The 27,371-nt window shown below is 36.4% G+C and overlaps 1 protein-coding gene and 1 pseudogene across 1 annotated transcript; both read right to left on the reverse strand.

The window, feature by feature from the left end:
* Positions 1-2,044: 2,044 nt before the first annotated feature.
* Positions 2,045-10,599, reverse strand: LOC131619367 (probable disease resistance protein At1g61300; annotated as a pseudogene).
* A 9,206-nt stretch (positions 10,600-19,805) lies between these two features.
* On the reverse strand, positions 19,806-21,427 carry LOC131619368 (UPF0161 protein At3g09310-like). Its single transcript, XM_058890471.1, has 3 exons — positions 21,235-21,427; positions 20,424-20,561; positions 19,806-20,319 (listed from the first exon to the last, which is right to left on the reverse strand). The coding sequence occupies exons 1-3, from the start codon at positions 21,425-21,427 to the stop codon at positions 20,252-20,254; spliced, it is 399 nt and encodes a 132-aa protein (XP_058746454.1). The 3' UTR covers positions 19,806-20,251.
* Between the last annotated feature and the right edge of the window lie 5,944 nt (positions 21,428-27,371).

Genomic DNA, 27,371 nt, shown 5'->3' on the forward strand with positions numbered 1-27,371 from the left:
CAAGAGGTGTCACAATTCATAATATAAATAAAAATACACGTTCGGTACATGTTATGCATTCACTGAAAACATCTGTAATTATAACTCAATAAACAAACCATGTCTACACAACAGAATTAAAATCATCGAGTCAAACATCCATCATTAATGTATAAGACTTCAAACAACAAAACAAAATAGAGTTATAATCAAACTCCAAAACAATGCGTTCCCAGTGTTACATCTACCAGAGCATGACACCGACACTATAACTAAAAACCGACTTATGAGCTAATCCTCACCAAGTCGCGCCGCTATCCTCAATCTGAAAATAACAACAAGTAAGGGTGAGTCTCATCACAGTTAACCAATGTTATTGCATCATAAATAATAACATTTCATAGTGATATCATTCACCAACTGTTTCATGTTCAGACAAATCATCATTCACACATCCACAGATAAACAGACAAGTCATCTTAAAACATACACCATCATGTTATAAACAAATCATGCACATGTATGAAACTGACACTATGCATGTGGTACCAAACATCACCAGTGGACATCATCCACCGACCGATCTATCATCATCCAGATACGGCCCTGCCAGCACAGATTCCACACAATGGGAATCTTGCCCTTCACTGTATCCTCTCATCATTAGGATACAGCCCTCATCAAATGACTATGAATGCATGCAACATATATACAACATACTATCATCGTCTTCATACTATGAGTAGCATCATCTTATACTCATTCATCATCATTCATCATCATCATCATTAACAAGTATGTTCAATATACATATAATTGCATCATTCAATAAATCAGACAATAATATTTCATACAGAATCATCAGTTTAAAGTCACACGTCTTCAGACTTTCAAATATCACAAAACAGCAAAATCTGCAGGTCACGCTGGCCATACGCGTACCATACGCGTACCAACAGGGCCAGAACTTCACAAAAACACACACCATACGGGTATCATACGCGTACGGGCAGAAGCACAATTTCAGACAAAACATACACACCATACGCGTATCATACGCGTATGGACAGAACCCTATTTCCACACAAAACAACATCATACGCGTATCATACGCGTACCAACAGAAAGCACATTCTGATGCACCATGGGGAGCGTACCATACGCGTACCACACCCCCCATACGCGTACCGTACGCGTATCATACGCAAATGGGCAGCAGTTCACAGAAAACTGCAACTTACCCATTCGTCTTCCTCGCGAATCCACCTGCACAGTCTGCGATTTGGGTCTAAAAACCAGAAAATTCATCTCATAACAGCATACAAATTCACCTAGAAACTACAGTATATGATCCAATAATCAATTTCGTTCATTATACTCTAGATCTACCCAATTATTAGGGATTTATCAGTCCAAAATTTCAATCCAAAAGATGAACACAACACAGAACATGGAAACCATTGATCAAAACAATACAACTAATCTATACTATTATCTATAGCACGATAATAGAGATTAAATGGAGAGTCTCCCCTTACCTTAGACAATTGTTCTTGATCCTTGGTCTCTCCCTCTACAGTTCTCCTTCTCGTTCTTCGTGTTCTCAACCTTCTGTTCTTGCACGTTCCTTCTTTCTTCCCAATTCCAATTGTTTTATGAAAATAATAATAAAATTAGTAAAAGGATTACAAAATCACCCCGTTTCTTTTACTATTTCCTCACATGGCCCAAATGCCATAAACCATTATTTCCATTATTTTCCACAAATTCTTAATAATTCTAATTATTAATTCAATGTTCCAATTAAATTAATATTAAAATTATACGGGTGTTACAGATGTCAGCCCAGTCAGCCAAACATGGAACAGTGGATGTCTGAAAATAGAATCTTTTTTGTTAAGGGGCCAAGACAATTTTTTTTAATTGGGGGAAAAATCAAATCTCGCTACTATTGCAGGGGGGTGAACCATTTAACCCTATATAAAATTCCAGAAAATACAAACATATCTTTTATTTTTTTTATTTTTGTTAATTTTTAAATTTTAATTTTTTCTCTCATATAATATCATTTTGTGTGTGAAAATATTATTAAATTGTCTTGTATATACATGAAAAAAAGTGTAATAACTAACATATCAGAAGTAGGTGAAAGAGTTACCATTACTTTAGTGTGCGGTTGATTCTCATCAATCAATGGCATTTTAGAACTTGTGGTACTCCTCAATTTTTTACCACAACAATACTTATCAGTCCATGACGAGATGCTGCATTTGATAGTGTTTTAGTGTGTAGTTGGCCTGGAAGCAGATATAGAAATAGGAGATGACTTGTTAGTGGAGAAAGACAATGTACGATTACATTCTTCTGGAAAAATGTCAATAAAATTGGGTACGCAGCCAAGCTTCATATCTTCTAGGGACCCAAGTTCGACATATTGACCAAATATGTATTTCAACTTATCACATCTTACCACCCCGACAGATTTTAATGCAGGAAGATCATGAGCAGAGATCAGCGGAAATATTATTTCAAATTTTGGACAACCCTTAATTTTAAGAACTTTCAATTTCATAAACATTGGATTGCTACTGTTGCTTTCAAATGTTTCCCCATTTCTTTCATCTTTTATTAAGTATTCAAGATTCTCGCAATCAATTACTTCCAATGTCTCCAACAACACTAGATTATGAGAAGTTGACACTTCAAATAAGGAGATCAACATAGGACAATTCATCAATGACACACTCTTTAGATTGCATTGATTTGCAATCCTTTATAAGCTTCGCAACTGTTTGCAATAATATATAGATAGACTCTCTAAACTCTTAAAAGAGTCAGCAGAAAGAGAACCCTTGCACAATTCTTCCAAATTGTCCATGTCCTTCAAATGTAGTACAACCAACTTGGAGAAGACATTTGATATTTGAGAATGAGGATCTTTATTGTAAATAAGGAACATTAGTTGTGAAGTGGAATGTAAGTCAAGCTCAACAAGATTATTCATACCGTGATCCATATGAACAATATCAGGTATGATATTTCTCCATTCCCCCTTAATTCTTGATAGTCTAAGAACCTCTGCTTCTTGCATACAATGTTTAAGTGTTGTTTCAGATAGGAAAACCTTATTTGAATATATCATAGACACATACTTTGACAGTGAAGAATAAGTTGTATCTTCATCACTTACATGAAACCATTGCAATTTAGGGAAACTTATTTCTCCTCTAAAACCTCTAAAACCTTTTACGCATAACTCTTGAAGTGATGAGCATCTTTTAATCACTTCAAATGGATTATTCCCACCAATTGAACACCATTCCAATTTCAAAAATCCAAATTTCTTTAGTTCTGAGATTCCATTAGGCAATTCATTAATTTCACATTGATACAAATCAAGTTCCTCAAGACTTTGCAGCTTTCCAAAGACAGAGATGTCACCCAATTTACAACTTGAAAATATAAGAGATCGGATATTATTCAATTGTTGCATTGATTGAGGTAATGATATAATAGCACTCAAACGATCACCACTGCGTAAATTAAAAACTCGAAGGCTGGTATTATTTTCAAAAAATGAATTTGGGACTTTAATTTCTCTATCAAAAAGCCCATAAAAGATGACAATTAGAATCTTAACCTTGGAACCATCAAACTTACAAGAAAATATTGGTAGATATGGCAAGTTTTATGTTAGGAAGAGACAAAAAGGGAAAGAGACAGAATAGGATATTTAGCTGTTTTGTTGCACATGGCTTGACACAGCAGGCTTACAGCTGGCAGCCTATGAGTGGGGAAATTATCCTAGGATTCTGAATAAATGATTGTTGCAGCTAGTAGTGTAGGTACGCAGAAATTGAGTAGTGGAATACCCACTTGGGAGAGTCAAGACCTCTCTAAGAGCCTCTTTTGATTCTCCATCTTTCTGCAGACCTTTTTCTTATTTTTCTGTTTTAAGCTTGTAATACTAGATCCCATTTGAACTCTAGTTATTTCAATAAAAATCAGATCTTGCCCTAACAGTATTATTCTTGCTATTTTCTATACTTAGATACTAGATTGATCCTATCAATTTGGTATCTAGAGCCTTGGTTTCATCATTTAGTGAATGGTCAGTACAAGGAGCAGCATGGAAAATAGAGTGGACACAATGGAGCAAAGAATGAACAATCTTGAAGGAACCGTAAATCAAATAAGGCAGCTGGTTCTGGAACAACAAGCGAAACCTCAAGTCACGATGGAGCAAATATGCCAACTACTGCAAGAACGTCCACGGAGGTACCACACGAGACATGAGAATGAGTACGGGGATAACGATAAGGAGGGGAGTGGTAGAAGCACTGTGTCACGTGATTCTCGACTGAGAAATCATCGTCACGGTGGCGGAAATGGGTCTAGATTTTTGGGCAGCAGACGAAGGTTGGAGATTCCAATCTTTAAGGGAGATGACGCGTTTGGTTGGCTGGTTCGCTTAGAGAGATATTTTCATCTTAATGGAATACGAGTTCGCGACAAGTTAGACGCGGTGGTACTGGCTATGGAAGAGAAAGCTTTGAACTGGTATCAATGGTGGGAAGAACAAGCACCATTAAGGACTTGGGAAGAGTTTAAAATTGTTGTGATGAGACAGTTCCAACCGGGTATGCTTCAAAATCCGATGGGACCACTGCTGAGTTTGAAACAAAGAGGGACAATTGTGGAGTATATGGAGAAGTTTGAGAGATTGGTAGCTCCTTTGAGGAGAGAGGAGAGGATAATGTTAGACTCCATTTTTATGAATGGACTGAAGGAGGAGATTCAGGTTGAACTTAAGCTCTATGAGAATCAAGGTTTGTCTGACCTCATGGATAGAGCTTTGCTAATTGAGGAGAAGAATGAAGTATGCCAAAAGAAGGGTAGCTCGTGGAAGGATAAGGGAGGACTGTTGAGAATCAGAGACCCTGTAGAAGTAGGTGGGTCTAAGAAGGAAGGAGAGGAGAGTAGTGGAGGAGAAAATGAGAAATACAAAGGTAGGAGACTGAACCCTGCTGAGTTGGAGGAGAGGAGCAAGAAGGGATTATGTTTTAAGTGTGGTGAAAAATGGAATAGGGATCATATATGCAAATTTAAGCATATAAGTTTCAAACTGTGTGAAATTAGTAGTGAAGAAGAAGAGGAAAATGGGGGAGTTAGCATTCAGAATGAGGAGCTGGAGGAGACAGTAATAGGCCTTAAAACTCTCCACTTGTCACTGCAGAGCAAACAAGGTTTCACTTCAAATAGAGCTTTCAAGGTCTGGGCAACTGTACAAGGGCAAAAGTTGATAACCCTCGTTGATTCAGGAGCATCTAGCAACTTTATAGATGCAAGACTGGTAGAAAAATTGGGTCTACAGCTGGTGGAAACTTCTCCTTATGTCATAGAGATGGGGAATGGAGAAAGAGTCAAGTATCAAGGAGTGTGTGAAGGGTTAAGTTTCAGTGTGCAAGGGGTTGAATTCCAACAACATTTTTTCTTGATGGAGTTAGGAGGGGCTAAATTTATGTTAGGAATGGATTGGTTGGCTAGTTTAGGGAACATTGCAGCCAATTTTGGTGTGTTATGTCTGAAGTGGAAACAGGATGGAATTGAACATTGGATTTTTGGTGACCCAGTACTGAGCACCAAACAGGCTTCTATGAAGGCAATGCTGAAGGCTTTAAAGGATGAAGGAAGAGGAATTTTGGTGGAATCTGTGTATCTTGAAGAAGGAGGGGGAGCCGTAGTATATGAAGAATGGAGGGATTTATTAGGTGAATTTGAGGAAGTATTTCATTTACCATTTGGGCTACCACCCATTAGAGAGCATGATCATGCTATCATCTTGAAGCCTGGAGCTGCTATTCCAAATCTCAGACCCTATAGATATCCATTCTACCAAAAGAATGAGATAGAGAAGATTGTAGGTAAAATGCTACAGGCAGGGATTATAAGGCATAGTACTAGCCCTTTCTCAAGCCCTGTTTTGTTAGTGAAAAAGAAGGATGGAAGCTGGAGGTTCTGCACTGACTACAGGGCATTGAACAAGGTGACTATGCCTAATAAATTCCCTATTCCTATTATTGAAGAGCTGCTGGATGAGTTGGGGGTGCTAATATCTTTTCAAAATTGGATTTAAAGTCAGGATATCATCAGATTAGGATGAGAGGTGACGATATCCCAAAGACTGCTTTCAGAACTCATGAGGGGCATTATGAATACCTTGTGATGCCTTTTGGATTGTCAAATGCTCCATCTACTTTCCAATCACTCATGAATGAAGTACTCAGGCCTTATTTGAGAAAGTTTTGTTTGGTATTCTTTGATGATATACTGATTTACAGCAAGAGTGGGGAAGATCACAAGGAGCATTTATCAGTGATCCTTAAAGTCTTGAGGGATCAGAAACTATTTGCCAATAAAAAAAATGTTCCTTTGGGCAGAACCAAGTTGAGTACTTAGGCTATTTGATCTCTGGTAGGGGGTAGCAGCTGATCCTAAGAAGGTGGAGGACATGGTGAAATGGCCTATCCCTAAGAACCTAAAGGGTTTGAGAGGATTTCTTGGTTTAACTGGCTACTACAGAAAGTTTGTTAAGAACTATAGCAGGATTGCTTGGCCTTTAACTCAATTGCTCAAGAAAGACAGTTTTGTATGGAGCCTTGAAGCACAAGATGCTTTTGAAGAATTAAAGAGAGCTATGACCACTGTTCCAGTGCTAGCTATGCCAGACTTTGAGGAAGAATTTATGGTAGAGACAGATGCCTCTAGCAAGGGAATAGGAGTTGTTTTAATGCAGAGGGGCAAACCTATCACTTATATGAGTCAGACTCTTTCTGAAAAAGCCCAGAATAAATCAGTATATGAAAGAGAGAATTAATGGCTATTGTGATTGCCATCCAAAAATGGAGACCCTATTTGTTGGAAAGACACATCAAAGTCCATACTGACCAGAAAAGTTTGAAGCACATCACAGAGCAGAGGATAATGGGTGAGGAACAACAGAAGTGGCTATCCAAACTGTTGGGTTATGACTTTGAAGTAAAGTACAAACCAGGGAGAGATAATAGTGCTGCAGACTCCCTGTCCAGACATATGCAGTTTGGGCACATTTTTACTGTGCAGAGTGAAGTTTGGGAGGGCTTGGAAGAAGAAATTCAGAAGGATGAAAGGCTGAAGGAAATAGTGCAGAGCCTTATAATCAATCCTCACAGTCAGAAGGGATTCCAGCTGAAGGGTGGGAGGTTGTTTCATGAAGGAAGAATCGTGATTCCAAGGAATTCTCCTAGAATTTCTTGGATCCTCAATGAATTTCATGACACAACTATAGGAGGGCATTCTGGTTATCTTAGAACTTACAAAAGAGTTGCTAGTGTGGTATACTGAGAGGGGATGAGAAGGAAAATACAGGATTATGTCCAGGCTTGTGAGGTTTGCCAAAGGAACAAATACCAAACTCTGTCACCAGGGGGATTACTCCAACCCCTACCTGTTCCAACTCAAACTTGGAGTGATATCTCCATGGACTTTATTGGTGGATTGCCAAAAGTTCAAGGAATTGATACAGTTATGGTGGTGGTGGATAGATTAACTAAATATGCCCATTTCTTCCCTATTAGTCATCCATATACTGCCAAGAGTATTGCTGAAGTTTTTATTAAAGAGGTTGTTAGGCTTCATGGGTTTCCCAACTCTATTGTGTCTGATAGGGACAAGATATTTTTGAGTCATTTCTGGGCAGAACTATTCAAACAGGCTGGAACTCAGTTGAAGTACAGTAGTGCTTACCATCCTCAGTCTGATGGCCAGACAGAGGTAGTGAACAGATGCTTGGAGACATATTTAAGATGTGTAACAGGGTTAAAACCTAAGCAGTGGCCTAAGTGGTTGGCTTGGGCAGAGTATTGGTACAATACAAACTATCATGCTTCTCTTAAGACTACACCATTTGAAGCTTTATATGGGAGACCACCCCCTGTATTGATCAGAGGTGATGCTCCTTCATCAGTTGTGGATGAGGTGAATAGGCTAACTGCTGAAAGAAATATAATGATTAAGGAATTGAAGGAGCAATTATGCAAAGCCCAGGATGTGATGAGAACTCAGGCAAATAAGCATAGGAGAGAAGTAGACTATGAAGTGGGAGACATGGTTTTTTTGAAAATTCAGCCTTACAAAATGAAGAAATTAGCAAAGAGAATGAATCAAAAGTTGAGTCCAAGATACTATGGGCCTTATGAAATAATACAGAAGGTTGGGGCTGTGGCTTATAAGCTCAAGCTGCCCCAGGATACAAAAGTGCATCCTGTCTTCCATGTATCCTTGCTAAAGAAGGCTGTAATTCCTTCTGTGCTGCCCCAGCTTTTGGCCCCCTGCATGAATGAAGACTAGCAGTTAGAGCTCTTGCCTGAGAAGGTTATAGAAGAGAGGAGAAATGAGAAGGGTGGAAGTGAGGTGTTGGTGAAGTGGAAGAATCTGCCTGATTTTGAAATTCTTGGGAACTAGTAAGCAAGATGAGAGAGGAGTTTCCAGACTTTATCCTTGAGGTCAAGGATGGTTTTCAAGGGGAGGGAATTGGTAGATATGGCAAGTTTTATGTTAGGAAGAGACAAAAAGGGAAAGAGAGAGAATAGGATATTTAGCTGTTTTGCTGCACATGGCTTGACACAGCTGGCTTACCGCTGGCAGCCTGTGAGTGGGGGAATTATCCTAGGATTCTGAATAAATGATTGCTGCAGCTAGTAGTGCAGGTACGCAGAAATTGAGTAGTGGAATACCCACTTGGGAGAGTCAAGGCCTCTCTAAGAGCCTCTTTTGATTCTCCATCTTTCTGCCGACCTTTTTCTTATTTTTCTGTTTTAAGCTTGTGATACTAGATCCCATTTGAACTCTAGTTATTTCAATAAAAATCAGATCTTGCCCTAACAGTATTATTCTTGCTATTTTCTATACTTAGATACTAGATTGATCCTATCAAATATCTCCTTTGACTCGCCTTCGCATAAAAAATATTTAATATTTTTCTCCTTTTCAATTGTTTCCTTTTGATTTTTGTCATACACTTTTCTTGTTTTAATCTCTTTGTTCGCTATCCATTGGGCAGCATCACGAACAAAGTCGTGCATTTTCACTCTCCTTTGACCGGCCTCCAACAATAAACAAGAATCTAGGAGTTTGTTTTTGGATATAACTACTCGTCTTCGGGTTTCTTCGTAGCTGCCATAAACTTCTCCAAAAAGGCCTCCTCCGATGGCATGTCTAGCTAAACTTTCAATTAAAATTTCTTCATCTTCTCGAAATACAGAACACAAAAGGAATAGATTCTTGGCCTCTTCATCCAATTTATCATAGTTAAACTTTAAGCATTTATAAATTTCAAGAACGTCACCATCATCCTTGTGCCTTGAGATGTCTTTTTTTAAAGAATTCTAAGGCCATTTCCCATTCCTCCCGATGTTGCTGAAGTTTTTTACCCTTCAAACTACTAGCGATAACAGCAATTGCAATAGGTAGGTTTTGGCATTCATTTGCAATTTTACGGCCCCTGTCAAGAAAAAATTTCTTTGAGGTGGTTTCACATAGATCAGCATACTTTTTGAACATGATCCATGCATCTTCTTTAGATATGAGATTTAGTTGGATTATCTTATTGCACCCTAATTTGTGGCACACCAACTGACTGCGTGTGGTTACAATAATCCTACAACCTTTGTGATTGTCACTAAACGGAATTCCAATTTCTTCAAAATTGACTTTGTCCCACACGTCATCCAATATTAGAAGAATCTTCTCACCATTGGTTAATCTGTTCCATAGTTTTCTGGATCGATCTACATCATTACAATCATCAAATTTCAATCCCAGAGGCCCAGCAATATCATCTTGAATCTTTTTAATATTGGGAGTAAATGACACTGTCGTATCAATGACCTGAGTAAATTGTTTTGATTGCTTAAGTTCCTTACCCACTTTCTTGATCAATGTAGTTTTTCCTGTGCCCCCCATTACATGCAACCCAATCATATAATTATTGTCATCTTTGAGTTCAACTAAAAGCTTTGTGTATTGAGATTCTCTGCTTTTAAGATGCACGTAGTGTTGGGTCGTACATCGTTCAATATCAGGAAGATGAGCAGGGAGTCCAATTGTAAGTTCCTTTCTTGTTGCCATCAATTCTTTAATCCGCTCCTTCTTATTTGCCAGTAATTTTCCTCTACTATATTTCCATAAGCAATCAGGACAGAATTCAAAAAAACATTTTTGATTTTTCTTGGTATCTTCTTGAATGAGCTGATCAACTTCATCTTTCCAAGCAAGAGCATCAGGTAGAACATCTTCCCCTCTTCTTGTCGCCTCTTCAATGCGCCGCTCGAAAGTTGCCCTTTCTATTTCCAATCTGTCTTTTTCTTCGTAATCCTTCGCAATGCACGTAAAGCAACAAATATAACTTGATTCTGAAATGGCTTCATTTATTGATTTCTCCACAGATGGCTTCGCCAAGTCAATCAAGAAACTCGCCATCTAAATAAATTTCAATAGATCAAAGTTAGGTGTTTACAGTGTGTTGGAAACTAGAATGGTTGATAATGAATTTTGTTTTGTCAACATATCATTCATGTACTTTTTATGTAGATAGAATTTTTAGAGTCACGTTAAGATTAATTGAGAAAGTTCAAATAAAGATCCTATCAAATAGAAGTTTAAGATCCTTTAAGAAGACTTTTGAATAATTAATCATGTTGAAAAATGGAATGAAGAGCGAAAATAGAAATCATATACAAAATTGAAAATCTAAGAAAATAACAAAAGAGTAGTAAGATGGTTTCTCTGAAATATCATACAAAAACATAAAACACTCTAAATTGAATTATAAAATCTTAACCAATCTAAAAATTTTTTACCTTATTTTCAACACTTTCAGTGAATGTTCAACTCAAGTAGATAGTATGAACATTCTTCAAGATCCTTCGCCAATTTGCAGCAGCTAGCATCAAAAGAATAAGCTTTAAGATCCTTCGCCAATTTGCAGCAGCTAGCATCAAAAGAATAAGCTTTTTTCTTTTTCCTTTTTGGTTTCTTACTACAGTTCGTGTGTTTTGTCCTCAGAAAAAAAAGAAGGGACAGTAGTATAAAGTAAAGGTTGAATTATTGAGAAACTTTACAGCTAGCTACTGATTATGGTCCATATCCTGATATAATATACATCTCTAACTTTTTAATCATATGATAAGGTGTAGTGTTCACAATATTTTAAGTGATGTAGCAAACAAAAGAGCAGAGATTATACAAAAAGCTTTTTTCTTTTTCTTTTTTGGTTTCTTACTTCAGCTCATGTGTTTTGTAGAATTTTTTCCCCACATGCCACAGCTGTGAAAAAAATCTACCCAAATGCCACACTCTGAAATTTATTTCCCAGAATGCCACAGCTGAGAGGGTTTTCTCCAATCAAGATGGAGACATTGGTGGGACCCACCTGCTGAAAGGTCCATGTCGCCAATCAAGGTGGAGACATGGTGGTCCCCACCTGACACACACCATGATGTCGCCATTCCAAATGGGGACAACCTCCTCACACAATCCACCACCCACCACCTCTTACTTCCCAACCGTGATCCAAAATGACCCGCCGCGAAGACAATCCACCCCAAACTTAAACTTGGATCTTAATATCAATGATTTTGATGTCGACCATAATATTGAATTCCTAACTCATCTTTGGTCTCCTCAACCTCCAACACAAGAAACACAAGAACAAGACGACCCTACTCACCGCCAACACTGATTTTTCATTTGTATGAAATGTATGAATTTCATATTCATATTTTTAGAGTTAATTATATTTAATAATATTTGCTTATAAATTAATATTTTGTATTCATCGTTGTATTAATATTATATTATTCAGTTTAAATATATTTGTTTTTAAACTACTATTTTTTTATTTATTATACATATTAAGTTGTATTAATTATAATTAATAATATTTGTTTTTAATTTAATAATTTGTATTAAAGTTTATTTCGTAATAAAAAAATAATATCTTGTATTAATTATGTTTAAAAAATTTATTTATAATTATAATTAATTAAAAAATGATTTTAAAGTATATAATTAATTTATTGGATCATATAACATAATTATATCTCATAAATATATATTACATATAAAAAAAATCATTAAAATCATTAAAATCATTAAAACGAAAAAAAAAATTAAAAAAATGGGTTGTCCCCATTTGGAATGGCGACATCATGGTGTGTGTCAGGTGGGGACCACCATGTCTCCACCTTGATTGGCGACATGGACCTTTCAGCAGGTGGGTCCCACCATTGTCTCCATCTTGATTGGCGAAAACCCCCTCAGCTGTGGCATTCTGGGAAATAAATTTCAGAGTGTGGCATTTGGGTAGATTTTTTTCACAGCTGTGGCATGTGGGGAAAAAATTCTAAAAGTGGGTAAAAAATAAATGAAAGTGGTTGAGATAGTAAATAATATAGTTGAATCATAAATTTATATTATGTCGGTTTTTTACACAATGTTATCACTTCATCTGCTGATCTACTAAATCTAACATACAATTCAAATGGCGTTTTGTTAAAACCACTAATAAAATCATAAAACATATTACGCACATCTTCATCGGTCTCTAATTGTGTTATTTCTTCAATTATAACGCCGTCGTCGTTGAAGTATCTGCGATTAAATGCTATATGAAGAATATGCCGATCAATTTTGGTGACCTGACGTAGTTGATTTTTTAAATGACGAAGTTTCTCTCTTTCCATTAGTCGTATAATTAATGGATCTGATAAACTGGTGTTATAATCAGAAATTTGAACAGAAGTATTATACGGAACAATAAACACTAAACAAAGTAGCAATGCCATTATTTGAGGTGAGGTGTGCTATTTGCGTACAGAATAGCCTGTTTAAATAGGCATGCATGCATCCCATCACGTCTGCAGGATGTCGCCAATCAGAATGGGGTAAACCCCCCCCCCCCCCCCATTGTCGCCATTTTGTTTGGAGAAAAGGGTGATGTCGCCATTCCACATGGAGTCATCCATCCAATGTCGCCAATTGCTTTGGAGACATCTCCCAATGTCGCCATTTGCTTTGGAGACATCCCCCCATGCGTGTTCCACGTGTTTCCATGCATGCAGCGTGATAAATACTTGCTACACATATTTCTTTGCATGCAAACCATCTTTTTTGCAACAAATTACCATATCTCTTACCTACAATATCTATTGCAATGGCACAAACTAAAATACCTTGTATCATTCATTTCAATGGAAATATTGTTACACTTGAGAATATTGGGGTAGTTTTTCAGAATACAACTACCATTCTTGTCAAAGTTCATCGCAAATGTGATTTAGCGCACATGACAAAAAAAATTGAAGAAACCATGCAAAAAAATATATCAGCTATATTTTACCGATATCCAATAATTAATGGAACACGTGACAATGTTACATACAATACTGCGAAGATCGAAGATGATGAGGATGTTACTTCAATGCTTAATTGTCACACTAAATTCAGTGGTGGACATCCATTGGAGATGTATGTTTGTTTTCATGAGGCAGAGGAAGTTTATCCCACGCAATCGTCCCAAACACATCAATATCCACAAACCCAGTCTTCCCTACACGTGGAGCCATCCCAAACCCAACATGTCGAGCATGTCGAGCAATTGTTTCCGGAAGAAGAGGTTGATGATGATGGTGACTCTGATGATGCCAGGCAACTTGATTTGTTTGGTGGTTCTAGTGACGATTCAGGTGACGAAATTATTCCCGTCTCCCAACCTTCTCCAGTACTTGATTTATACAACCCACCTTATCACATGAGAAATCATGTTTCCTTCGATTCTACTGTTCCTGTCTTTGATTCCATAGACGGTGGTCATGATTGTGGAGGTGGAGGTTTAGAGGAGGGCATGACATTTGAAAACAAAGAAAGTTGTATGTTTGCAATCCGGGAATATCACATTAAAAATAGTGTTGATTACAAGATTTCTAAGTCGGATACGCAACGTTTCTTGATTGGATGTAAGATCGAAGGGTGCGGCTTCACATGCAGAGCATCCTTACGAAAGGGGTGTGGTAAATGGGTTATTGGTAGAATTGGTGGACTACACACTTGCATGGCGTCTGCTATGTCACAAGATCACAAGAAGCTTGACTCAAATCTTATCGCTCAAAGCATCAGAGCTCTCGTCAGTGACGACGCTTCAATCAAGGTGAAAACTATTATTGCTCATGTTCGTACAGTTTTCAACTACACGATATCTTATAAAAAGGGATGGCTTGCAAAGAATAAAGCAATCGAGTCTATTTATGGAAACTGGGAGGCCTCATACAACGACCTGCCACAATGGTTATTAGTCATGCGAGAGCATCTTCCTGGAACCGTAATAGAGTTGGAAACATTGCCTGCATATTTAGATGATGGAACACAAATTAGTGGTGCAAGAATTTTCCATCGCCTTTTTTGGGCGTTTCAACCAAGTATCAGAGGCTTTGCCTATTGCAAACCAATTGTACAAGTCGATGGCACATGGCTGTATGGAAAATATAGAGGAACGTTGCTAATGGCTGTTGCGCAAGATGGGAACGGTAACATTTTCCCAATCGCCTACGCATTGGTTGAAGGTGAGACAGGAGGGGCTTGGAGTTTTTTTCTAAAAAATTTGCGGCTGCACGTGACCCCTCAATCTGATCTATGTTTGATATCTGACCGACACGAGTCTATCAAGAGTGCATACAACAACCAATACAATGGCTGGCAAAATCCTCCTTCAGTGCATGTGTATTGCATCAGGCACATCGCACAAAATTTAATGAGAGCGATCAAGGACAGAGACCTCCGCAAGAAATTTGTAAACATGGGTAATTTAATCTATATTTTTTTAGTGTTTTGTTCTTCAACCTTTAAACTCATTCTTTTTTTATACTTATATTTTTAATATTGCATATACAGGGTATGCTCTGACGGAGTCTACATACGCTTACTATCGGGAGGAAATCCGACAAACAGACATGGAAGCTTTCAACTGGATAGAGAATCTTCCAAGAGAAAAATGGTCTCGAGCTTATGACGGTGGAAGACGATGGGGTCACATGACAACCAACCTTGTGGAATCATTGAACTCGGTGATGAAGGAAACAAGGAATTTACCAATTACAGCACTGGTAAGGTCAACATACTTCAGGATGGGCACATTGTTTGGGAGGCGAGGTCATAATTGGACAAAAATGTTGTCATCAAAGAAGGATTTCACGGATAATTGTATGAAAGAGATGCAAAAAGAAGTAGAAAAATCTCACAGTTATAATGTCCTGAGTTTTGATCGTGAGAGAAACTATTTCGTCGTCCAAGAGACAGTTAATAATAACGAGTGCCGGCCACTTACTTATTATAACGTCGACCTCCAAAAACAAACATGTGACTGTGGGAAATTTCAAACCTTTCATGTGCCCTGCTCGCATGCCATTGCAGCTTGTTCTCATGTCCGACTCAATTATCAGATGTTTATCCCTCCTGTATTTAGAGTTCGAAATATATTCAAGGTATACGAACAAAGCTTCATCGGTGTTCCCAAAGAAAATCAATGGACTCCTTATCAAGGTGATATTCTTTTACACAATGAAAGAATGCGACGAAACAAAAAAGGTCGCCCAAACAGCACTCGCATTAGGACTGAAATGGACACCGTTGACAAAGTAAAAAGACGATGTGGAATCTGTCAAGGATTACATATGCGGAAAAAATGTCCACATCGGCCAAATGCAGCTGGCCCTTCTAACTAGTTAAACATTCGTGAATACTTTAGAGATGTTGTTGTATTAAGTTGTATTAATTATAATTAATAATATTTGTTTTTAATTTAATAATTTGTATTAAAGTTTATTTCGTAATAAAAAAATAATATCTTGTATTAATTATGTTTAAAAAATTTATTTATAATTATAATTAATTAAAAAATGATTTTAAAGTATATAATTAATTTATTGGATCATATAACATAATTATATCTCATAAATATATATTACATATAAAAAAAATCATTAAAATCATTAAAACGAAAAAAAAAATTAAAAAATGGGTTGTCCCCATTTGGAATGGCGACATCATGGTGTGTGTCAGGTGGGGACCACCATGTCTCCACCTTGATTGGCGACATGGACCTTTCAGCAGGTGGGTCCCACCATTGTCTCCATCTTGATTGGCGAAAACCCCCTCAGCTGTGGCATTCTGGGAAATAAATTTCAGAGTGTGGCATTTGGGTAGATTTTTTTCACAGCTGTGGCATGTGGGGAAAAAATTCCCACTTTCATTTATTTTTTCACCCACTTATATTTACTATCTCAACCACCTACATTTCCCTATAAATACTCACACACTCTTATCACTTCTCACACACTCAACCAACTACTCACTTCTCTAAATTTCTATACACTAAAAAAATGTCAAATTTGCTTTGGCTCGGTTCAAAACATAGAGGAACAAGAGAAAATATTGCTATGGTAAGTTGATTAGTTTAAGTTCTTAAATATTATTAGTGTTTAGTTTATGTTTAAACGCTTAAATATTATTAGGAAATATTTATCAATTCAATATTTTAGTTTATGTTTAAGCGCTTAAATATTATTAGTAAATATTTATCAATTCAATATTTTAGTAAGTTGATTAGTTTAAGTTCTTAAATATTATTAGTGTTTTAGTTTATGTTTAAACGCTTAAATATTATTAGTAAATATTTATCAATTCAATATTTTAGTTTATGTTTAAACGCTTAAATATTATTAGTAAATATTTATCAATTCAATATTTTAGTTTATGTTTAACGCTTAAATATTATTAGTAAATATTTATCAATTCAATATTTTAGTAAGTTGATTAGTTTAAGTTCTTAAATATTATTAGTGTTTTAGTTTATGTTTAAACGCTTAAATATTATTAGTAAATATTTATCAATTCAATATTTTAGTTTATGTTTAAACGCTTAAATATTATTAGTAAATATTTATCAATTCAATATTTTAGTTTATGTTTAAGCGCTTAAATATTATTAGTAAATATTTATCAATTCAATATTTTAGTTTATGTTTAAGCGCTTAAATATTATTAGTAAATATTTATCAATTCAATATTTTAGTTTATGTTTAAGCACTTAAATATTTTTTATTACAGGTAGATGATGAACATGTACAAGGGTTTAGATGTAGAAGTCATCAAAAGTTGGACCCATATCCTGCAATCCTCCCGTATATAATTTCGTCAGGTTTATACCACGTAACAAATATACCCTCAACCCAAATCGACAACCGTTTAATTTTGGCGTTGTTAGAAAGATGGAGGCCAGAAACTCACACTTTTCATCTTCCGACTGGTGAATGCACCATCACATTGGAGGATGTTAGCATGTTACTAGGCCTTCCCATTGAAGGTACGCAATTAAACGGTCCTTCTGAATTTAATGAGGATGTATGGCCTTCAATCGTGGGGGAAATACCGCCACAAAATTTTTTACATGGTTCCGCTGTAAGATTAACATGGCTTAAAGACATTTATAAATCACAAGCAAATAGACCAACAGAAGCTTCAACAGAAGAGCATAAAATGAGATATGCTCGAATTTATATAATGATTCTGATTGGTCAACTTTTATTTCCCGATAAAAGCGGCAGCCACGTCCATCCAAAATGGGCACAATTCCTCTTTGATTTTAATCAGTGTGGCACATATAGTTGGGGTTCTGCTGTTTTGTGTTACTTGTATAGGGAGATGTGCAAAGCGTGTGAATTCAAAGTAAAAGAAATATCAGGATGTCTTTTACTTCTTCAAGCTTGGGCATTTACACGCCTGTCTATTATTTCTCCTCACACTTCGTTCGATCAGTCATTTCCTCATGCGTCGAGGTAAAATATAATTTAATTTCATTATTTAATTTTCTTAAATACTTTTGAATAATTGTTTTATTTTTTTAATTTTGTTTAGATGGTGCGTTAAAGGCATGAAATTCACTAACAACCCACGCCACTATCTCGAAGGATACCGGTTTAAAATTGATCACATGCGGCCAGATCAGGTTTTTATTCATCAACCCTTTTGAGAATATATTTTGTTTTAACTCTATTTCATTACACTAACTAATTTATTCAATTAATTATACTTGTCAGTTTATTTGGAGGTCGTATCTAGGATTTGCGCCCCCACGACTTCAAGATGGTTTGATTTGGAGTGCGAAAACGTATATAATTTGTTTCCATATTGTTGAAATGCATCAAAGTGATCGAGTGAGGCTTCAATTTGGCTATGTACAAAATATACCCGATCCACCACAGTGCCTCAAAGAACATCACAGGATGCATACAAACAAGTCCAAAAAAATAGCATGGACTGAAGTCTTTCACAACGAGAAACAATGTTGGACTGATAGAGAATCATATACGTTGCAGGGAATTCAATTAGAAGAGGAGACAAAACCATCGCAAGAGTACATGCATTGGTATAGGTCGCTTCCAATAATATATGCATCATACGAACACTATCTCACTGACCCCCGTTCAATTCCAAGTGGGTCTCAACAACAACCTCAACCTCAACCTCAACCTCAACCATTTCAACAACAACCTCAACCTCAACCATTTCAACAACAACCTCAACCTCAACATCAATTCTTCCAACAACAACCTCAACCTCAATTCTTCCAACAACAACCTCAACCTTTCCAACAATAACATCCTAACCCCAATTATTCTCAACTACATACTTCTAGCCCTTACGTTGACCCACAATACACCTCCTACACACAATACACCCCATCCCACTCTCAAACAAATTATAACTACCAAACCCAACACCAACAATCCCCTTACATCCAACAACACCCTTCAACCTCCTCACACAATCCACCACCCACCACCTCTTACTTCCCAACCGTGATCCAAAATGACCCGCCGCGAAGACAATCCACCCCAAACTTAAACTTGGATCTTAATATCAATGATTTTGATGTCGACCATAATATTGAATTCCTAACTCATCTTTGGTCTCCTCAACCTCCAACACAAGAAACACAAGAACAAGACGACCCTACTCACCGCCAACACTGATTTTTCATTTGTATGAAATGTATGAATTTCGTATTCATATTTTTAGAGTTAATTATATTTAATAATATTTGCTTATAAATTAATATTTTGTATTCATCGTTGTATTAATATTATATTATTCAGTTTAAATATATTTGTTTTTAAACTACTATTTTTTTATTTATTATACATATTAAGTTGTATTAATTATAATTAATAATATTTGTTTTTAATTTAATAATTTGTATTAAAGTTTATTTCGTAATAAAAAAATAATATCTTGTATTAATTATGTTTAAAAAATTTATTTATAATTATAATTAATTAAAAAATGATTTTAAAGTATATAATTAATTTATTGGATCATATAACATAATTATATCTCATAAATATATATTACATATAAAAAAAATCATTAAAATCATTAAAATCAATAAAACGAAAAAAAAAATTAAAAAAATGGGTTGTCCCCATTTGGAATGACGACATCATGGTGTGTGTCAGGTGGGGACCACCATGTCTCCACCTTGATTGGCGACATGGACCTTTCAGCAGGTGGGTCCCACCATTGTCTCCATCTTGATTGGCGAAAACCCCCTCAGCTGTGGCATTCTGGGAAATAAATTTCAGAGTGTGGCATTTGGGTAGATTTTTTTCACAGCTGTGGCATGTGGGGAAAAAATTCTGTTTTGTACCACAAAAGAAAAAGAAGGAACAGTAATAAAGGTTGAATTATTGAGAAACTTTTCTTTTTGGTAACATAATTATTGAAAAACTTTACGGCTAGTTACTGATTATGGTCCATATCCTAATATAATATACATCTCTGTTCATCTTTCAATATCCTATGCTAGTAGTAGTACATCTAGTAATATTGGACTGAAAAGGGTGGTTGTTGATGAACAGATGAACAGAGATGTTCACTATTTCATACCGTTTTTTTTTTCTGCAGTACAAATATGAAAGACATTTTATTTTGATCATCGTCAATAACATTCCAATCTCAGCTATCATTCTTCCTGATCTAATTTATCTGATGCGGTAAGATCTTAAGAAACCAGATGGAAAAACAACTAAGAGCCCACAGTATTAGCACATCAATGAACATCAGTTTATAAAATGCTCAGTTTGCAATGCTTACCGATTCAAAATATGCCACTAGAAATTAATCAATCATCAAGTTCTTCCCCTTGTTTAATCTCACCAAACCATCTTGGAGGATCATATCCAGACCTACCTGAAATTTGTATAAGGAATTTAATTATAACAAAATATGGATACTATTCAAAACTAAAATCATAATTATGCAGTTAAGCCAATTCAAAGTTACTGGTAAATTACCAAGAGGGTTGCAACGACACAGATGCCACACAGTCAAAGTTGTACCCTTCAAAACACCATAATTCTTATATGCCTCCATGGAATACTCACTGCAAGTCGAAAAACGACAGCTCCTCGGCAAGATTGGCGAAATTTCCCCTACATATACATGAACAAAATCAAGAAATAATGATGATACAATAATTCAAATTCCTAAAAGGATCCACTACAGTTAAGATAACATTTGACATTCGATTCAAACAAAACAACTTTTGTTTTATTTTCATGTTTTACTTTGTCTTCGAGATAATCTTGGCCCAAAACCAAATGCTAACCTCGGTCTCAAACCTAATAACCATTACAAAATGTATCTGTCAACTGTCAAGCCAACATCCTCATCTAGCAATTGAAAGATGGTTAGACTGTTAATTGTCGCATCAAAGGCTAACAGAACCGGATACTCAGTTACACCGATGCACAATCTTTTATAAAAATGTTTACTGTTTCAAGTACACAGCCATTTCTCAAAAGAACATGGTGAAATAAATTATGAAATGTCTATAAGCTGTGTTTGGAGCTTAACTAACTCCATAACCTCTCCTAAATTAGTTATATGATCACTTATGTGAAAGTAGTTAAGTCTTTATTTTATCTTTGGTTATAGAAATAGCTTATACATTAGCACTTATATAATAAATGTTAATTAAGTTGTTTATCTAAAAGAGTCTAAGCATGGATTTGGTTCTGCAATTTAGATAACTGATTTCAAATGAATATCAAATTGTTAAACTAGACAAATATAGATTAGCAATGAGGTAGAAAAAGATGTAACCTTGTGGAGTTTGAGGGTTGTTGGAATCATGGTGTGTTGCGCGAAGGGAAGGGGTGGAACGTGATGATGAGGGTTTGCTGAAATTGATATTGAGAGAAGTGAAATTAGGGTTTGGAATTGTGTTAGGATGGAAGTTGAATTGGGAGGGAGTTGTGGAAGTGTTGAGAATGAGAGGGAAAACAACTGTCGCCATTGCCATGGCAAAAAAAAATCACCCGCGCAATTAGTATATATAGCGACATAGTCTATCCAAAACAAAACAATTGGTTTTATTTTTTTATAAATTAGTTACGCTCTACGACACAATTATAGAGACTAATGCTCAAATCGGTGAGCACCATAATCGGCACTAAAGCTCTTCCTCGACATCTTCACTACTTTTATTTTTCATGTGTTTAAAAAACAAATTGGAAATCACTCATTATATTATTTGTTTTTCGATAATAGTTTTCCCTTTTCTCGCCATTTTGGGTGTTTTTTTGGCCTGTTAGTCTATTGCTTGTTATGCCTCTGTCTTTTTATCGGATTAGGCGATTGAGATTATCAGAATTTTATGGAAAAAAAGGATCGCAATTAATTATGAGGTGAGTAAAAAATTAAAAATTGGGAATAACTAAAATTACAAACTTTATCATTTTCTTGACGCTTATAATAGATAACTCTTCAAGAAAACAAACCATCTCGTTTTCGGTGATGGTGAGCTATAAAAGTTAAATATAGTGATAGGGTCTTTTGTCCGAGATAGAGGAAAGCGAGAGGGTGCCGTACTATCCAATTGTCACCATGGAGGCGTCATCTCATCTCCTCACTTTCGCAAACTATTGTTCTATTATGTGACAAGAATTAGATTAAAGCCAATGATGAGGAATATTGAATTAACGGTGTTGATCTCTGATATTGTGGCGCAGAGGTGGACCTACAAGGTTAGCACTCTGATCCAGAATAATTGCCCCCAAGGCTTGCTAAACATTATAGAGTTGGGAAGTCTTTATTGGTTGTGGTCAGCCTCAGAGGGTGTTGTTCGCATCAAACCAGAAGTGGGAATGTAACACCCCTCTTAAACCCCGCGGCAATTAATTAAATAGATCAGAGTAACATGCACAAGGGCTTCACAATTCATAAATAAAACAAACATCATTAGTCGTATGTCATGCATTCACTGAAGAAACATTTTAACATAACTCATAACGCAATTATTTCATGTTTATACAGCGGAATGAATCATCATAACTAGCATCACATCGTCAATGCTTTAATCATCACAATAAGTTAAACAAAACAGAGTTATTGACATAAACTTAAAACAGCGTTCCCCCAGTGTTACATCTATCAGAGCATGACCCGACGCTAAACAACATATTGACTCATGAGCTAATCCTCACCAAGTCGGAGCCGCTATCCTCAATCTGAAAAATATAGCGTAAGGGTGAGCCTTATTCGCAATTAACAAATATTATTGCATTACAAATAACAATACATCAATAGTTATATTTTTCACCCAATTCATCTATATTTAGATAATCCATCATTCACACAAAACACATAACAATGAAATACATTCAATCATGCTATCAAATTCATGCATATGAATGCAACTGACTCTATGCATGTGGTACCAAACATCATCAATGGGAATCATCCACCGACCGATCTAACATCATCCAGATACGGCCCTGCCAGCACAGACTCCACACAATGGGAATCTTGCCCTTCACTGAATCCTCTCATCATTAGGATTCAGCCATCATCAAATGGTCATGAATGCATGCAAACATATATACAACATACTTTCATCATCATCATCATTCTATGAGTACCGTCATCCTATACTCATTTCATCATCATCATCATAATCATCATCATCATTATTTAAGCATGTTTATATATACATTAACATCATTCGATACAATTCAAATCATCATAAAAACCTAAGATCATATCACAAGGTTTATCATCCTCAAACGGCACACAAAACAGGCCTACAGATCGAAAGTTACACATCATTGAACTTTCAAGGAAATCACGAAACAGAATTTTAACACACACTGCGACCATACGCGTACCACCAGGTCCATACGCGTATCACCCTCTTCCATACGCGTTTCACCAGAGTTAAAATTCCCCAGAAAGCATCTCATACGCATATCAGCCCCTCCATACGCGTATCATCAGAACCAAAATCCTCTTTAAAATTTCTCATACGCGTATGAGCATCCTCATACGCTCCTCATACGCAAATCACTAGTACATGGCCTTTTGGGACAGGGCATCTGCGTATCGTATGCGTATTTCCCCTGGGATTTTCCCTCATACGCGTATGGCCTCATCCCATACGCGTATGACACTGTTTCATACGCGAAACACTAGTAAATTTTCCAAAATTCTGCAACTTCGCACCAGTCCAATTCTCACTCATTTCTACTCATATCAGTCCATGATTTCGAGTCTAAAACAGTCCAATTTCACTCTTTCATTCATAGGATTTGTTCATACTTATTATACTATCATCCTATATCAATTCATACATCAAAAACCCAATTTCTAAATCAATTCTTAGAACCCAAAAACCTAAATCTGACATACAAATCAAATTGACTCAACAACACAACCAATCATGCACTATCATCCATAATTACGATAAGAGATGGTAATCGGAAGAGTCCCCCCCTTACCTTAGCCAAATTTCTTGATCTTTGGTCTCTTCTTCTTTGTTCTCCTCTTCACGTTCTTCGTGTTCCAACTCCTCTCTTTCACGTTCTCTCTTTTCTTTCCCAATTCTAATTATTTTATGAAAAAAATAACATTAAAATTAGTAAAGACTTTACTACGCCACACCCCCCTCTTTTACTAATCTCCCACATGGCCCAAATGCCATAAACCATCCTTTTTTCCATTATTTTCATAAAATCCATAATAATTCCAATTATTAATCCAATATCCCAATTAAATTAAAATTAAAATTATACAGGTGTTACGGGGAACACTTGGAGTCAGTTGAGAAACTATTGGGGACATGTGCATTAAATGATTTCTCGTTATTAAAATGTTTTCCTCCTTTCTCCAGGCACATAACCCTATGGGTACATGTTAGGAGATGATTTCCCTATTTAGGTTGTTTGGGTACTTTGGCTCTTTGTTAATTATGATGGAAAGGTTGACTTTCTAGTTTTAAATATTTATCCTGCTTTTGATTTGGATCGTTGATTATTAATTAACTTCTTATCTGACCCCCAAGGTAAGGTCCCTTTTCGCTTTTCTCCTTTTGTCCTCTCATTTAGTCTTTCCGGATTTGTCTAGTAGCTCTCTAGCTCAAGGCGTTCAGGACATTATGTTGTTTATTTACTTGTGATCTTACCTCCTCACCCTTCTCCTTTACAGGTACGCCATTGTCTTTTCCTACAAATTATCATGGTCAGTCTGGGGAATGTGCCCTGTTGGATGAGATTTATGTTGCGGTTTTTAATCTGAATTATGATAGTGCACCAGGGCCAGATGGGTTCGGAGTTGTGTACTACCAAAAATTCTAGGATATTATCAAGCTCGACGTTTCAAATGCGGTTATTCAATTTTTCATTACAGGTTGGGTGCTTCCTGGGTTTAATGCGAATACTATCATCCTTATTCCTAAAATGATCGGGGCTGATCCATTGGACCATTTTAGATCTATTGTGGTTGCTAATTTCAAATTCAAAATTATCACAAAGATTATCGCGGATCGGCTTGCAGTCAATATACCTATTCTTATCTCGAAGGAGCAACGGGGTTATATTCATGGGAGACACATTCAAGATTGCATTGATTTGGCTTCTAAAGCAATCAATCTCCTGGACTCGAAGGCGTGGTATGGTAATGTTTCCCTGAAAGTGGACATTACTAAAGCTTTCGATACGATAAAATGGGAATTTTTATTAAAGGTTCTTCAGAATTTTGGGTTCAATTCCAAATTCTGTTTTTGGATCAAGAGCATTCTTCATTTTGCTACGTTGTCGGTTAATGTTAATGGAGTTCTTAATGGATATTTCCCTTATTCTCGTGGTGTTCGGCAAGGTGACCCGCTCTCTCTGCAGTTGTTTTGTCTTGCGGAAGAGGTTATCATTCGTAAGATTGGTATGCTGGTGGAAGATAAGGAGCTTGAGTTAATCAAGGGGCCTAACGGTGTTACGCTTCCATCCCATATTCTGTATGCAGATGATGTTTTCATTTTCTACAAAGGTAAAGTTTCAAATGTTAATCTTCTCATCTCTACTTTTGACGAGTATGCAAATGTTTCAAGTCAAATGGTTAATTGCACTAAATTACACATTTTTGGTGGAGCCATGACATCTTATAGGATGGACATTCTTTCGACGAATTCTGGATTCAGGATTGGTGCTTATCCTTTTGTGTATCTTGGAATTCCTATCTTCAAGGGCAAGCCTAAAGCGGTGTATTTACGCCCTATTATAGATAGGGTGAAAAATAAATTAGCTTCTTGGAAGGGCTCTTTGTTGTCGTTCGCCGGTAGGGTGAACTTGTTAAATTTATTATCCAGAATATGCTTATTCATAGCTTTGCAATTTATGTGTGGCCCATTTCGAGGCATCAAGCGGGCGATTAAAAGGCTTATTTGTAGTGGGGAGGTATCTAATTATTTAAGGTTATAATAGTTTCATGGACTGTCATGTGCAATCCGATAGAGGAAGGTGGTCTCGATCTTTGTTCGTTGGTAAAGCTTAATGAAGCTTATAATTTGAAGTTAGCCCGAGACTTGTTATATTATGAGAATACTTGGGCCACAGTTTTTCGACTGAGAGTTCTGAGGAAAGGTAGCTTCATCAAGCATCACATTTACTCCTCTCTTTGGTCTAGTCACAAGGAAGAATCGGCAACGGTGGTGGATAACTCTTCGTGGTGTTTAGGTAACAGAGCATCTATTAATCTTTGGTTCGATAATTGGGGTGGCACGCCGTTTCACCTCGAGATGGCTGATGCAATTCAGTTGGCAGACCAAAAGGTCAGCATCCTTATGGTTAATGGTAAATGAAATTTTTCTAATTCTTGCATTCCCATCCCTTTCTTGAAGTAGCGTTAGATCCTTGCTCATCATATTTCCTATGATCTTCGTCCGAATGCGAAAGTTTGGAATCACTCTCAGAATGACGATTCCGCTAAAGCTTGTTTTGAATTCAAAAGGGCTCACGGTATCCATAAAAATTGGTGGCGTTGGATATGGTTAAAATCTATTCCCCCTCGAAGTCGTGTTTTTTGTGGATACTTCTTAATAACAAGGTGTCCACAGATGACCAATGGAAGCGGCGTAGCTTTGTTGTACCATCTCGTTGTGATCTTTATCGAGAAGTGGAAGAATCGGTTATGCATTTTTTCTTTGAGTGTAAAGCTGCTTCTCAACTTTGGCACTAGTTTAAGGACCAATTGAATCATAACAGGCATGTCCTTGGATTGGATGATGTAGAAAACCTCCTCACTTTTGCTGGTACAGGACAGTTAGGACTGTCATCCCGTTGAATTGGACCAAAATTAATTATGATAGTGCTTTTTCTTCTGGTCGTTCCGCCTGCGATGGCATTGCAAGAAATTGTAATGGTGGTTTTTTGGGAGCTTTTGTTGTTGGTTTGGAGGTGTCAAACTCGTTCATTGCCAAACTCACCGGTGCAATGTTTGCTATTGAGTTCGTCTATGAGAGAAATTGGCATAGTCTTTGATTGGAGTTTGATTCTATGGCGATGGTCAAGGCGTTTAAAAATCCTTACTTGGTTCTGTGAATATTAGAAATATATGGGTGAATTGTATAAACTTAGTCACTAATTAGAATTTTGTGGTCTCTCACATTTTTCGGGAGGGCAATAGTTGTGCTGATGCGCTTGCTAACATAAGACTTAATCTTACTGATTTTTCTTTCTTTGATTCCATCCCGATTAGTCTAAGGACATATTTTGTAACGAATAGACTAGGACTGTCATTCTTTAGGTTCATTTCTTCGTGATAGTTTTTTGGTTGATGCCCCTATCTTTTTGTAGCAATCTTTTTTTTTATATATAAAATTTCATTTAAAAAAAATCTCTTCATAATTAAATATAATTTAAATTACGCATATTAAAAAAGAAATGTATCATATTTAATATATTTAATTTAAATAA

This window comes from Vicia villosa, linkage group LG7 (assembly GCF_029867415.1).
Source record: "Vicia villosa cultivar HV-30 ecotype Madison, WI linkage group LG7, Vvil1.0, whole genome shotgun sequence".
NCBI lineage: Eukaryota > Viridiplantae > Streptophyta > Magnoliopsida > Fabales > Fabaceae > Vicia > Vicia villosa.

What these genes read in the sequence shown, in the direction of transcription:
- LOC131619368 (XM_058890471.1), bottom strand. Translation starts at nt 21,427, where the DNA reads ATGGCGACAGTTGTTTTCCCTCTCATTCTCAACACTTCCACAACTCCC. An exon ending in CAACCCTCAAACTCCACAAG is followed by an intron (nt 20,562 to 21,234) that starts GTTACATCTTTT and finishes ATGTATATGTAG; the next exon opens with GGGAAATTTCGCCAATCTTG. An exon ending in GTGTCGTTGCAACCCTCTTG is followed by an intron (nt 20,320 to 20,423) that starts GTAATTTACCAG and finishes TACAAATTTCAG; the next exon opens with GTAGGTCTGGATATGATCCT.